Source organism: Pristis pectinata, chromosome 1, assembly GCF_009764475.1.
Source record: "Pristis pectinata isolate sPriPec2 chromosome 1, sPriPec2.1.pri, whole genome shotgun sequence".
Taxonomy (NCBI): Eukaryota; Metazoa; Chordata; class Chondrichthyes; order Rhinopristiformes; family Pristidae; genus Pristis; species Pristis pectinata.
The window spans coordinates 84,862,699-84,878,314 of record NC_067405.1 but is presented as its reverse complement, the minus strand read 5'-3'; the positions used below and the strand labels follow the sequence as shown (position 1 = coordinate 84,878,314).

Genomic DNA, 15,616 nt, shown 5'->3' with positions numbered 1-15,616 from the left:
TAGTATCCATGCTGCTACAGCCCATTTTATCCCAGGAGTTTCAAATTGCACTCTTTAATCTTGATGATAATCAGGAGTACTTATCAAATAGTTCATTTATACCACAAACTGCATTTCCTTCATCAACCCTCCAGGTTATTTCATAAAAAATGTTACCAACTTCATTGCATTCAATTTGCATTTAACAAATCCATGCTACCTTCCTCTAATCAATTCACAAGAAACTGTTAATTCTGCCCTTTGTTTTTTTTATTGAACTTTCTTTGTTCAAAAAAAGAGATTAAAGCCAAATACTACAGACCAAACAAAACTGACTGGTCTGTAGCACTGGGTTTACTCTTTTTAAAGAACATGGTGATTTTCTGTTATTGTTCGCCAGCCTTTTAAAAAAAATACAGATGCTGAAAATCTGAAATTTAAAAAAACACAAATGCTGGAAATACTCAGCAGGTCAGGCAGCATCTATGGAGACAGACTGTATTTCAGATTGATGACCATGAAAATTTAGAAAACAAGCATATTTTAAGTTGTAGTGATTTTTCTTTTCCCTTGGGGAAATTTGCATGATGAGGAAGAAACTTGTCCTGGACACACCTAACTGGAGGAATAAAATTGCCTCAAACTTTTAATACCATACTTAACCTTGTTCAATTCCTTTTGGTTCTTTTCCACTGCCTCAAATAACGTAAATACTTTTCCATTATGCATCATTCTGGATAATGGAAAAATTCTGGTTATAGCAAGAACATTTCTTACCTAATCAAGACGGAAATGGAATCTGGCAAACTTCTTGCTATTTTTTTTCCACTCAAGTGCTCCCATTCCAAACATTCTTAATAACAGGATTATTAACATCAAATGCCTGTTGATAATCCAATCACTCAGTTCCAAATGTAAGTAAAAATGTTTCAATTAGAGTTGGACTGTATTCTTCAGTTTAACTTGCTTAGTGTCAGCTATTTTGTAACTAATTTATCCTGCCAAAAATATACATTTCTTCTTCCTAAAGTAAATACAGAACACAGGTTTAAAAAATATGGAAAATGCTGTAGATACTGGGAATTATAAATGCTGGAAATAGGTCAGGCAGTGCTAATGTGGAGCAAGAACCAGTTAACGTTGCTCGTAAGTCATTGACCCAAAACATTATGGAGAAAGGAACAGATACTACTTAAACTACTATGTTTTCCAGTTATTTTCTGATCTTACATGGTGATTGATAAGGCATTTACCATTAAGAAATGACAGAGTCTGGATAGAAGCAGACAGGCAATATTGGATAAACAACTGTGTGGACTATTTGCGCCAAATGGCTCTTCTGCATTGCAGAGCTTTGATCTTTGGTGGTGCATAAATTAATTCCCAGTTGAATCTTTCCCCTTAGTAACCAGCCCCACTGCACACTTAATGACCCTCAAACCTGAAACTGTACTCAACGCCTGGTATGCATGGACATCCTTCCTCCTGTGGGCTTGCTGGGCAATTGCTCTGAAAAATGATAAATATTCTGCACAATTTAGAGACAGAGGCTGGGACACCCCTTAGCACACTGGATTTGATAGAAAATTCAAATACTGGACTTGTCAAGACTTCACCATCAGGGAACCCCTCACACTGAAATAAAATCTACCTTAAGGAACTTGCAAACCAGTTGCTGTCCAAGGACAAACCAGCAACTTTGTTACCCAAGTTAAACCAAGCCTTGAGATCTTGCTCATGGAATAAATATTCTGCAAGAAGTGGCTGAACTCTATTAAATGCATGTTTAATATCACATAGTCAATCTAATTAACAGTAGAAAATGACTCCTCGTGACTTGAGATCATGAGTACAAATAGACATAGAATAACAGAAACTTAGTTTAATATTATAAATTCTGTTAATGAATCAAACAGGCCTTATCCATTTATTCCAAAAAACATGTCAAAAGCACGAAGAACGAGACAGAAAATACACAAGAGCACTGAATTTGCTCCAAACCATTTACTACATGGCTTGTTTACTGTAATATATTGTAATTCAAACCAGATCAAAATTCTTGAAGCAGTTAGTTCACTAATTTGAACAAAATTAAATAAAGCATGAAACTTCACTGTTGGAACGTAATCTGAGACAATGGAATTCTGTTTGGTCACCAATTCAGTCCAAATGGTACCAAGTATTAGATGATATCAAAGGTTAGGCTGCACCTAATAATATTCACCCACACTTCCAACAGTGGTGTGAAAGGTTAATGCTGTCATACATGTAAATAGCATTCGTGTTTTTTTGATCAATGTTCCAAGTGGATCACCACCCCAGTATTTGAAAGTGTTAATAAGGAGCAAGTGGTAAGCCATAGCCCTCCAATTCTTAAAGCTAAAGTCAGTTTAGGGCACTAGCTGCTTCTGGGATTTAATAATTCAGGAAGTGCCTTTCAGAAACTCTAATCAATCAAACTGTCATGTCATATAAACACAATCCAACCAAATGGGTTGAGAGTTTGGCCAAATATTTTAATCAATGATTATACTAGAACTGCATTACACACTGGTAATGGAATAGAGAATTAGCCATCCTATTTACAATTTAACTACATGATGAACATAATTGCCAACCAACATCTGTGCGGGTACATTATAGCTAAATACCAGACAGCAGATCTGAGCATTATTAGGACTGCTGTGTATTATACATGTGTTACAGTCCTAGGTAGTTTAGATTGACTGATGTGGACTTGATCAAACCAAGTGAACAGTGAAAGGGTGTGCTTCAGTTCTGAATGTTGGATGGCAAGTATCATTACAGTGGGTTTGATCTGGCAGGGTATTTGGTCTGTGTGGGCATATTACAATTCACAATCAGAGAGCAAGTTATACAACCCAGATCTCACAACCATGGGGGAAGGGGCTCACATGCGATTAAAATGTAGTGCTGCTTCCTCCATTAGCTGGGCTTTGACCCAGTAAGGCCAGAATTCCTTCGGAAAAGGTGAAATTTCCTTTCCAATACTGTCAAAAGCTTCATCCAAGACTGACTTGATTAACAGTGGCATTACTTCTCGTAGTCCAAATTGAAGCAAAACCTTAAATCCTGCAGTTCTTCTCTAGTTTGGACTTATGTTCTAGGTCAAGGGTGCTAGTCCCAAGCCCACTCTCCTCTCCAATCAATTCATCCAGCATCTTCGTTGCAGCCATCAGGCGACAGTGAGCCACCACAATCTGCCTTTTCAACTGAAAGGTAGAGAAAAATCAGTCAGAATGAAGTGCAATGCACAGACTGAAACCAGCACACTTAGTCACTGGCTGGCGCCAGGCAAGGTGAAGACATACAATTGGAATTAGTTTATTATTGTCACTGATACAGAGGTACAATGAAAAACTTGTCTTGCATACCGTTCATATAGATCAATTCATTATAGAGTGCATTGAGATAGTACAAGGTAAAACAATACAGAATAAAGTGTTACAATTACAGAGAAAGTGCAGTGCTGGTAGACAATAAGGTGCAAGGTCGAAACAGGGTAGATTGTGATGTCGAGAGTCCATTTTATCGTATTTAGATATCCCAAAAGCAACGCAGGACCAAATAGTAATTCAATTCACAGGCAGTCCTAGCTCCACCCACCTGTCTTCCTTCCCCAAGATTCAGGATGAGAGTTATTGAAATCAACATTACCTCTCCTATGTGCTGGGTTAAGCTCTGTGGTTCAAGGTTCAGGGCAGAGGCTTCCACGACAGAATTGCTCTGCAACATGTAGCTGAAAGATAACACAGTTACCTATGGATTGGTGAATTTGAAGACCTATTCCTAAGAATAAATGTAGTTTTCCCAAATGTAGTTATGCCAAATCACTCCAACAATCATTCCTTTTACATGGGTAGTCAAAACAAGCATAGGAAAGCCCCACAAAGAGCAAATGATTCAGCAGTTTGTATGTTCTGTCATGATGATGGTTGGGAAAGGAATGTTATAACTCTTTCCCTTTAATTACTATAAGATTTCTACAACCGGCCAAATATGCAGTTAGGCCTTTACTTTTGCATAGAATTTAATACCTCATCCCGAAGAATGGCACCCTAGGCTGTGCAGCACTCCCTCAATATTGCACTGAAATGTTAGAATGTGCCCAGGTCTCAAATAATTATTTCTGGAACACACAAACTACAATAAAGGCAATGTTAATATTCAAGCTAAAGTAATTCTCAATCCTTAAAATTGGTCAACAAACATAACTGTTTGAGGCACAAGTCTGATCTAAACCAGTTGTAATGGTACCAGTATCAACAGAAAAAGGTCTGAGAATGGCTCCACACCTCCACTTCGCCACCACCAATGTCCACAACTAAAAATGAAGAACCCATCATGAAGAGAAAATAGAAAGACAAATGCTCAGAAGTAATGGACTCTAATGAAAGCTCCTTGACCTGGTAAACAGGGCCACTTTATTTTCTGCTAAAAAAAACTCCACTCCACCCCACTATTTACAAACATCAACAGGAAGTATCTAAGCTGATAATTAATTACAAACAAAAACTGAAGTAGTAGAAATAGAGCAGCATAGGCACAAGGAAAGATAAAATGTGAGAACTCGAGGGCTGACATAAATTATTAGATGCAATTTAAAATGAAAGGAAAGCACTCACAATAAAAAGCATCAAACTAGAGCCAACTGAGCTGCAACAATATTGGAAGAAACTGAAGTACATAAAATTACAGTTTTTAATAAGAATCATTAGGCTCAAAGATGCTAAAGGTGCATGAGAATGGGCCATTCAGGCTCTTGAGACTATTCCACAATTTGAATTCATATCTGATTTGTATTCTCACTCCATTTCCCATCTGGACACCATATTCCTTAATATCCCTGGCTGCCAAGTATCTACTGATCAGTTTAAAACTGTTACTTGGACTCACACCAACTACTTTCTGGGAAAGGGTCTACATTTATCACACTACGGATATTAGATAAATGAGTTTCCTAACTTCTCTTGAATGCTTGACTCTGACTTCAAAGTTATTTCCCTTGATCCAAACTCCCTACCAGTGGGCAAAGTTTCTTTCTAACCCGTCAGCTTTCAAAATCCTTAAAAAAAATTAAGTGATTCTCTTTGTTCCTTTACTCCAAGGAATACAACTACATTATCTCCAGTTTAGCAAAATATTTTCAATAGTAGAGAGAATGAAACACTATCATTGACAGCTGGCTTGCCCAGTGAGCAGAGATCTTACCCCTCTGTGGATATGTTAAGAAAACAATAGTGCATTATCCAAACATGCATTGCTATGAAACCACTAGAAAATGATATTCAGCTTGTTATATCCCAGAGACTGCTGACAGCCTTAGTTGGAGAACTGATGGCCACCAATTTGGCTTTCAAAAACTGAAGCAAAAAAAAACAAAACTGCAGATGTTGGAAATTAACAAGGAAAACAGAATAACACTTAGCAGGCCAAGCAGCAACAGTACAGAGAAACAGGGCCAACATTTGAGGTCAATGACCCATTAGCTGAACTGAAAAAAACAAGAAAACTTGCTTTAAATTTCAGAGGAGAGAGATAGAAAAGGAAAACTCAGCAGGCCTGGCCACATCTGTGGGAAGAGAAAGAGTTAACGTTTCAGGTGGAAGACCTTTTGTCAGAACTGGAAAGACAAAAGAAGCTCATTAAGCTGCAGGGAGAGTGGGGGAGAAGGATGTCTCTCATAAGGTAAAACTGGGGTAACCCTGAGGATGAGCTGCAAACAAGGTTATCTGGTCAATAAGTGAATGGGAGCAGTTACAGAGTGAGAACATCGACAAAAGAATGTAGACAAAAGTACATAGGAGTTGTGAAGTGCAGAGTGGGAAGACATACCCAGCAGGTCAGTCTGGGTATGTCCTCCACTCCCAGAGGGATAAAGAGCAACAAGCTGAGCCAATATCACAGACAGATGACTGATACAGACAGAGAAATCAAGTTACCTGAAATTGTGGAATTCAATATTGTCCAGAAAGCTGCAACATGCCCAGACAGATGAGATGCTATTGCTCAAGCTTACACTGGACTTCAGTGCAACCCTACTAGAGCCCACAGACCAATAGGTCAGAGTGGGAAAGTGCATTATTGGCGCAACGTTATGCTAAGGGTTGCCTCTATGGACTGAACGTAGGTGCTCCACAAGGCAGTCATCCAATCTGCAATTGGTTTCTCCAATATAGAAGAGACTACAGTGTGAACACCAAATACACTAGATTGGAAGTGCAAGTAAATCACTGCTTCGCCAGAAAAGATGGTTTAGGTCCCTAGATGATGAGAAAGGATTAGTTGCATTGCCTGCAGTTACAGAAGAAATTGCTGTAAGAAAGGGGGCAGTTGGTGAGAAAGGAAGAGTAGACATGGGTGTCATGAAGGGAACAGTTGCTGCAAAATGCTGAAAGGGGAAGAGAGGGGAAGATGTATCTGGTGGTGGAATCCCTTAAGGTGGCAGAAATTGTGGAGAAAGATCTCAGAGCTGTACAGCAGAAACAGGCCCTTCTGCCTGACCTGTTCATGTCAATCAAGATGCCTATCTATGGTAATCCCATTTTCCTGCATTTGGCCCATATATCTCTGTTGCTTCCCTATCTATGTACCTGTCCAAATGCTTTTTAAATGTCATGATTGTACCTGCCTCTACCATTTCCTCTGGCAGCTTGTTTCACTGTGTGGAAAAACCTGCCCCTCAGATCTCCTTTAAATATTTCTCCACTTACTATAAACTTGTACCCTCTAGTTTTACCTTGAAAAAAAGACTGTGACTGCCTGCCCTATCTATGCCCTCAATTTTATAAACATCTATAAGGTCACGCCTGAGCCTCCTGCAGTCCAATAAGAATAATCCAGCCTATCCAATCTCTCCTTGCAAGCCTCAATTCCTGGCACATCCTGGTGAATTCTTCTGCACTCTCTCCACACTACATCCTTTCTGATCTACGTGGTGATCAGAACTGCTGTCAATATTCAAAGTGTGGTATAATGAATGTCTTGTACAGCTGCAAAATAATGTCCCATCCATACTCAATACCCCTACCTATGAAGGCAATCATTACCCAATCCACCGGTGACACCATTTTCAGGGAACTATGAACTTGCACCCCAAGTTCCCTCTGGACATCAACACCTCCAAGGTCCCTGCCATTTACTGTACATGTCCGACCAGTAGTAGACGACCCAAAATACATAACTTCAGACTTGTCTGGGTTAAATTCCATCTGCCACTTCTCCGTTCAACTTACCGAGGTACAGTGGAAAAACTTGTCTTGCATGCCATCCATACACAGTACACTGAGGTAGTACAAGGTAAAACAAAACAGAATGCAGAATAAAGTGTTACAATTATAGAGAAAGTGCTGTGCAGGTAGACAATAGGTGGAAGGTCATAACATGGTAGATCGTGAGGTCAAGAGTCCGCCTTATCGTACAAGGGGACTGTTCAATAGGCTTTTGACAGAGGGATAGAAGCTGCCCTTCAGCCTAATGGTATGTGCTTTCAGGCTTTTGCATCTTCTGCCCAATGGGAGGGTGGAGAAGGGAGAATGTCCGGGGTGGCTGGGGTCTTTGATTACGTTGGCTGTTTACTGAGGCAGCGAGAAGTATAGACAGAGTCCATGGAGGCGAGGCTAGTTTCTGTGACATGCTGAGCTGTGTCCACAACTCTCTGCAGTTTCTTGTGGTCACAGGCAGAGCAGTTGCCATACAAAGCATCCAGATAGGATGCTTTCTATGGTACATCAATAAAAATTGGTGAGGGTCAAAGGGGACATGCCAAATTTCTTTAGCCTCCTAAGGAAGTAGAGGCATGGGGAGCTTTCATGGCTGTGGAGTCTATGTGGTTGGACCAGGGCAGGCTACTGGTGGTGTTCACTCCTAGGAACTTGAAGCTCTCAACCCTCTCGACCTCAGCACCATTGATGTGGACAGGAGCATGTACACTGCCCCCTTGCTGAAGTCAATGACCAGCTCTTTTGTTTTGCTGACATTGAGAGAAAGGTTGTTGTCATGACACCATGTCACTAGGCTCTCTATCTCCTTCCAGTACTCCTGACTCATTGTTACTTGAGATATGGCCACTATGGTGGTATCATCTACAAACTTGTAGATGAAGTTAGAGCAGAATCTGGCCACGCAGTCGTTAGTGTATCAGGAGTAGGGAGCTGAGGACACAGCCTCGTGGGGCAAAAAGCGTAGCAGAGGTGTTCCTGCCTATCCTTACTGATTGCAGTCTGTTGGTCAAGTCAAGGATCCAGTGGCAAAGGGAATTGCTGAGTCCCAGGTCTCAGAGTTTGGAATTATAGTATTGAACGCAGAGCTGTAGTCAATAAACAATAGTTTAACGTAGTTGCCTTTACTGTCCAGATGCTCCAGAGATGAGTGTAGGGCCAGAGAGATGGCATCCGCTGTAGACCTGTTTCGGCAGAAGGCGAATTGGAGTGGGTCGAGGTTGTCTGGGAGGCTGGAGTTAATGTGTGCCATGACCAGCTTCTTGAAGTACTTCATGATGGTGTGGACACATGAACTGAGTTGTAGACACAGCTCAGTCCATCACGAAAACCAGCCTCCCCTCCATGGATCCTGTCTACACTTCTTGCTACCTTGGTAAAGAAGCCAACATAATCACAGACCTCACCCACCCTGGACATTCTCCCTTCTCCCCCTCTTCCATCAGGAAGAAGATACAAAAACTTGAAAACACACTCCACCAGGTTCAAGGACAGCTGCTGTCTGACTGAATGGACCTCTTGTACAATTAAGATGAACTCTTGACCTCAGAATCTACCTCGTCATGGCCCTTGCACCTTAGTGCAGTGCAGGTGGACAATTTCTCTGTACCTGTAACACTTTATTCTGCATTCTGTTAAAGCCTTTCCTTTGTACTACCTCGATGTTTAAATGATCTATACGGATGGCATGCAAAACAAAGTTTTTCCACTGTATCTTGGTACATTCGATAATAATAAACCAATTACCAGGTAACCTAACTGCTTTCTGTGCCAGCAGTTAGAGAGCGAGAAAGGACAAAAAAACATGTCCGACTTGTGAGATGCAGAACATAGCATTTGCTGGAAATCAGAAACTAAGAGAATGTTCAAAATACCCAGGAAGCATTGCTACAGACCAAAACTGAGTTAATATAGCAAGGATGATCTTGTATCAGAGTTGGCCAATGTGACACAAACAGGGAAGGCTGTGTACCCAAACTTGTTGAATTCAGCATTGAATCCCATGGCTGCAATGTGAGCTTCCATTAGGCACTGTTGGAGCAGTGCAGAAGGCCAAAGACAGAGGAAGAATGGAGGTGGGGTGAAGAATTACAATGAACACTGGAAGCTGGGTGTTCAACCCTTCATAAATTATATAATTTACATACTACCATAGATAGAAAATCAATCTGTTTCAAAAACAGGAATGTTTTATAGTTTTAAATCTGCAGTGACAATTTAGTGCAATATTGAGGAACTGCTACATTCTCTGGGGTGCCATTTATCCAAGTGAGGAATTAAATTCCGTGCAAAATAATTTAGATTTCAATCACTTCTGGGTGGATTTCAGTTGGAGAAGCAAATCTTTTAAATTTCCATACCAATAAAGTAATTCTCTGGTTCAAAGACAGCACTGTGTTGCACTGAAACAAATAGCGCACACAAATTTCTGATCAAAATTAAAAGTACTTAAGTTTTTCTTGATGGGGAAAGCTAATGACGTGAAGAGTATCTGCACAGTATTTGATGCAACATCACATGAACAGGGGTGGCAATTTAACCCTTCCCCCAAGCCAGTTCCACGATTTCATAAGATCACTGCTGTTCCATGAATCAACTCCTGTTTATCATTCCTGCTCACAATCCATATTTTACCTCTACTCCATCAAATCCAGGTATGCGTGCTATCGGAAAGAAGCTTTTCAATGTTCAAACATTGCAGATAAGATCTGTGTGGTTATTCTGGACTGCATTTGAACCCAGATCCTAAAGATTAGCAAAAAGGGACCATTGATGTACACACATTGATGTATAAAACTATATAAGGACCTCAGGCAATCCTGCTGTTCTCTACTCACCAGTGCAACATTTCTTTGTCCAAACAGTACAGTCCACGCAGGTGAGACAACATATCCGTTGTAGAGAAAGGAACAACACCCACATTGGCTCTACAGAAGCTGCAGTACAAGGGCTTGTAAAGACTACAAACAAAAAAACTTTACATAGGAGTGGAAAGAAAACACTAACAACTCATTGATTAGTAGACATCCTAGTTTTGAATTCTCATTCCAGTACATTCCAACCACAACCCATAATGTTTCTATTTTATTTCAAACAATCTTTAACATTAGAAAATTGTGTAGATATAATGACAGCAATGAGTGTAATTCTGAAACAAATACCAATTAGAAATTCAGTTTCTTCCCCCATTTTCACATTTTCCTTGACATGTCAGATTATGGAAGCTGACCCAAGCTACTTCAATAGTTAGAAGTCTCTGAGCAATTCCACTCCTTCAAAATCTTTCAACATTTCCCAATAGTCCAGTTGCCTTAGCACATCACATCCGATTCTACATGCAGTAATAACCCTCTAATAACACATACATCACTCTCAATTCCAACCATACACACACTTCTGTTCTCTCATACAGCTTTGGCAAAGTGACTTCAAATTTAAACACTATCGAAAGTAACATAGCATAATTCTACAATAACTGGACCCAGTAAATATTCTACCTTGTCTCCCTTGACAGCAGTCACAGACACCTGTCATAATCCAAAGCAGTTGGCCGAAATTCATTTGTCACAATTCAAACCAACTTGTTTTAACTATTTTCCTTGACTGCTATATTTCACCCTGTTCACTCTTCACTATTTGGCATCTGAATTTGACTAACTTGCATTTATTTTATATCCAAGTTGTTTATAAAAGACTGGAAGCCCTAAAACACCTAGTTCTGTTGTTTGGGTACACTTCAGTACATTTCCCTATCTCATCATTTTTCTACCTGGTTCCTGTTCCTTCCTCAGTCAATCCATTATCTGCTTGAAAGTTTCACCCAGATTTCCACTGAATTGAATGTGTTTGCAACCTACTGTGCATTTAAGGCATTTTAGAAGCAAAGAACATTAGGCTTAATCTTTCTGGCAACTATTTGGGATATCGCGCCTTGAAAGAGAAATTTGTTCAGGCACAATTTCACCTTCTGAAGCTATAAGGAGGGATTTTCAAATTTAATTTTACTTTTTAGTTCCTTAATTCTACCAATAAAGGAAATGCCGATGAGCCTTTGACTTTGGTGAGTGAAAAAACCGTCTGTTTCTAATCTAGTGAGCACCTCTTAAAAATTCACTAATTCTCTTTCGAGTCAGCATGCCAAACTGTATCCCTAGACTCATTAAGAACTACTAGACTTATAGCATCTACCCATTCTTTTTAAAAAGATTTTTCCCTCTGCCTGAATACCTGTTCAGAATTGTTACATGCTTTACTTCTATCCTTCCTTTAGATTTTTCCTATGTTTTTGGTCAAACTCCTGGGCAAATTCCAATTTACATCATATCTACAATAATGAAATAAGCTAAACTCAACTGGACTATGCCAATGTCCACTTTCTACATGCCTACACTCATCCCATTTCATTTAATCCTATCAGCATATTAGTATCATAGAAACGTATAGCACAGAAACTGGGCCCTTATGGCCGACTTTGTCCATGCTGACTGAGATACCCACCTATGCTAATCCCATTTGCCTGCATTAAACCTGTATCCCTTTACGCCCTTCCTATCCAATTACCTGTCCAAATGCCTTTTAAATGCATAATTGTATCTGCCTATATCACCTCCTCTGGGTACTCATTCCAGAGATCCATCACCCTCTGTGTGGAAAAACTTACCCCTCAGATCTCCTTTACATTTCTCCCCTCCCAACTTAAACCCGTGCCCTCTAGTTCTAGACTTCCTTTTCCTGGGAAAAATGATTCTGACTATCTATTCTATCTACACAGCTCATAATTTTATAGACCTTTATGAAATCACCCCGCAGCCTCCCATGTTCCAGTGAGAATAAACACAACCTATCCAATCTCTCCTCAAAATTACAGCCATCCATTCCAGGCAACATCCTGGTGAATCTCTTCTGCACTGTCTCTATGCTACTTCATGTAGTGTAGCGACCAGAGCTGTATACAATACTCCAAGTGCGGTCTAACCAATGTTTTGTACAACAGCAATATGATATCCTACGTGTTATACTCAATGCCTCAGCCTATGAAGACAAGCAAAACAAATGCCCTTTTCACTACCCTATCCACCCCAAGGTCTCTCTGTACACTACACTCTTAAGGTCCCTACCATTTACTCTACATGTCCAACCAGAATTTGTCTACCCAGACTGCATTACCTCACACTTGCCTGAATTAAATTCCGTCTGCCACCACTCCACCCAACTTTCCATTTGAAATATGCCCCCTGTATCCTGAAACAACTTTCTTGCTATCTATAACTCCACCAATTTTTGTGTCATCTGCAAACTTACGAATCATACCCCCTAGATTCTCATTGAAGTCATTTGTAAATAATTACAAACAATAAAGGTCCCAGCATCAATCCCTCCAATAAACCACTTGTTACAGATTTCCAGTCAGAAAAACACCCATCTGCCACTACCTTCTGCCTCCTATCACAAAGCTAATTTTGGACCCAATCTACCAACACACCTTGGATCCCTTGTGTCTTAACCTGGACCTCTCTACTAGGTAGGACCTTGTCAAAATCCTCACTAAAGTCCAAACAAACATCTACCATATCACAAAGCCATGCTAATTCCTCCTAATCAGTCTCTGCCTTACCAAGCGAACATAAATCTTCAACAACTTCCCTACCACTGATAGAAGGCTCATCGGTCTGTAGCTTTGAAGCTTATCCTTTTTTGAACAAACATTAGCTATTCTCAATCTTCTGGTACCTCACCCAAGGCTAACAAAATACAAAAATCTCTGTAACCGCCGCGCCCCCCCCCACCCCCCCCCCCCCCCCCCCCCAGCAATCTTCTTCCTTACTTTCATTAGCATCATGGGATAGATCCTGTCCAGCCCTGGGGAATCATCTACCCTAAAGTGCTCCAATATTTCCAGCAATTCCTCCTTCCTGACAGATATACTTCAGAATATCAGTTCACCCCTCCCTTCTCTCCAGCCTCCACCTCCTTCTCCCTGGTGAATACGGATGGGAAGTATTCATTTAGGATCATGCTCTTATCCCCTTGCATAGATTACCCCTATGGTCCTAAAGGGAACCTATATCTTCGTTAGCTACACTCTTGCTTCTAATATACTTAAAAAATGTTTTAGAATTCTTAATTCCATTTGCCAAGGGTATTGCCTTCTTTGTTTTCTCCTATATCCCCTATAAACCTCAAGCGAGTTACTTGATAACAATTTCCTATGCCTGACATACACTTCCTTCTTCCTGATTAAACCTTCAATATTCTTTGTTAACCAGGGTTCCTTAAACTTACCATCTTTGCCTTTTACCCTTACGGGGACATGCTGGCTCTGAGCTCTTACTATCTCACTTTTAAACACCTCCCACATCAGTTGTCGTTTGCCCTTCACCCCACCGCCTCCCCCCCTCCCCCCACCACCCAGCAGCTGCTCCCAATCTACCTCTCCCAGGTTGTGTCTTCCATTACTGAAAACCAGCTTTTCCCCGTTTAGGGCCCCAAACTCAAATACCAACTATATCTTTTTCCATTACTACCTTAAAACTTACCAAACTATGGTCACTGTTCCCAAATGTTTCCTCCACAGACACTTCAATCACTTGCTTGATCTCATTCCCTAAGATAAGGTCAAGTACAACCCCCTCCCTAGTAGGGCTCTACATACTGTTTTAGGAAACCTTCTTGAGTGCATTTTACAGATTTCTCCCCATCTAAGCCCCTTGCACTAAGGCAATGCCAGTCAATATTGAGAAAATTAAAATCCACTGTTACTACAACACCATTGCTTTTACGCCCTTCTGCAATCTACCTATTTATCGGTTCATCTAATTCCTGCTGACCACTGGGAGGCCTAATAGCATAATACCAAAGTGAATGCCCTTTTCTTATGAATAAGTTTTTCCCATATAACCTAATTGGCTGATCCCTCTGGAAGTACTGCTGTAAATACTCTCCCTGATCAGCAGTGCAACATCCCTTCCTCTTTTGCACCCCGCCTGAAATTTCTATACCACAGAACACTGACCTACCATTCCTTCCCTTCTCTTACCATGTTTCCAAGATTACAACAATAATCCCCTTTATAGGTGATAGGGGAGGGATGTGCTCAGACAGGTTTGAGATGTGTCCATCTTAACGCAAGGAGTATTGTGAATAAGGCGGATGAGCTTAGAGCTTGGATCAATACTTGGAGCTATGATATGGTGGCCATTACGGAGACTTGGATGGCTTAGGAACTAGAATGGTTGCTTCAAGTGCCGGGTTTTAGATGTTTCAGAAAGGACAGGGAGGGAGGCAGGCAAAAGAGGTGGGGGAGTGGCACTGTTGATCAGAGATAGTGTCACGGCTGTGGAAAACCCCAAGGCATTCTACAAGTATGTGAAGAGCAAGAGGATAAGATGCGAAAGAATAGGGCCTATCAAGTGTAGCAGTGGGAAGGTGTGTATGGATCCAGAAGAAATAGCAGAGGTACTTAATGAATACTTTACATCAGTATTCACTGCAGAAAAAGATCTGGGGGATTGTAGTGGGGACTTGCAGCAGGTTGAAAAGCTTGAGCATGTAGATATTAGGAAAGAGGAGGTGCTGAAACTTTTGGAAAGCATCAAGTTGGATAAGTTGCCGGGACCGGATGAGATGTACCCCAGGCTGCTGTGGGAGGCGAGGGAAGAGATTGCGGAGCCTCTGACGATGATCTTTGCATCGTCGATGGAGACGGGAGAGGTTCCGGAAGATTGGAGGGTTGCAGATGTTGTTCCCTTATTCAAGAAAAGGAGTAGGGATAGCCCAGGGAATTATAGACCATGAGTCTTACCTCAGTGGTTGGTAAGCTAATGGAGAAGATCCTGAGAGGCAGGATTTATGAACATTTGGAGAGGTATGATTAGGAATAGTCAGCATGGCTTTGTCAAGGGCAGGTCCTGCCTTACAAGCCTGATCGAATTTCTTGAGGATGCGACTAAACACATGGATGGAGAGCAGTAGATGTAGTGTATATGGATTTCAGCAAGGCGTTTGATGAGGTACCCCATGCAAGGCTTATGGAGAAGGTGAGGAGACATGGGATCCAAGGGGACATTGCAGTGTGGATCCAGAACTGGCTGGCCCACAGAAGGCAAACAGTGGTGGTTGAAGGGTCGTATTCTGCGTGGAGGTCAGTGACCAGTGGTGTACCTCAGGGATCTGTACTGGGACCCTTGCTCTTTGTGATTTTTATAAATGACCTGGATGAGGAAGTGGAGGGGTGGGTTAGTAAATTTGCAGATGACACAAAGGTTAGGGGTGTTGTGGATAGTTTGGAGGGCTGTCAGAGGTTACAGAGGGACATAGATAGGATGCAAAGTTGGGCTGAGAAGTGGCAGATGCAGTTCAACACAGATAAGTGTGAAGTGGTTCATTTTGGTAGGTCA

The 15,616-nt window shown here is 41.1% G+C and overlaps 1 protein-coding gene across 3 annotated transcripts in view; it reads right to left on the bottom strand.

The window, feature by feature from the left end:
- Positions 1–1,745: 1,745 nt before the first annotated feature.
- The window catches only part of oip5 (opa interacting protein 5), a 34,312-nt gene continuing 20,441 nt past the window's right edge, over positions 1,746–15,616 (bottom strand). For 2 of the 3 annotated variants that reach the window (XM_052023494.1, XM_052023485.1), the window contains exons 4-6: positions 10,058–10,180; positions 3,658–3,739; positions 1,770–3,212 (exon numbers count right to left, since the gene is read on the bottom strand). In XM_052023494.1, coding sequence (XP_051879454.1) covers positions 3,066–3,212; positions 3,658–3,739; positions 10,058–10,180 — 352 coding nt within the window. In that variant the 3' untranslated portion in view covers positions 1,770–3,065. Of the gene's footprint in view, positions 3,213–3,657; positions 3,740–10,057; positions 10,181–15,616 lie in introns of all 3 variants that reach the window. The other variant, XM_052023478.1, reaches the window with a different exon arrangement.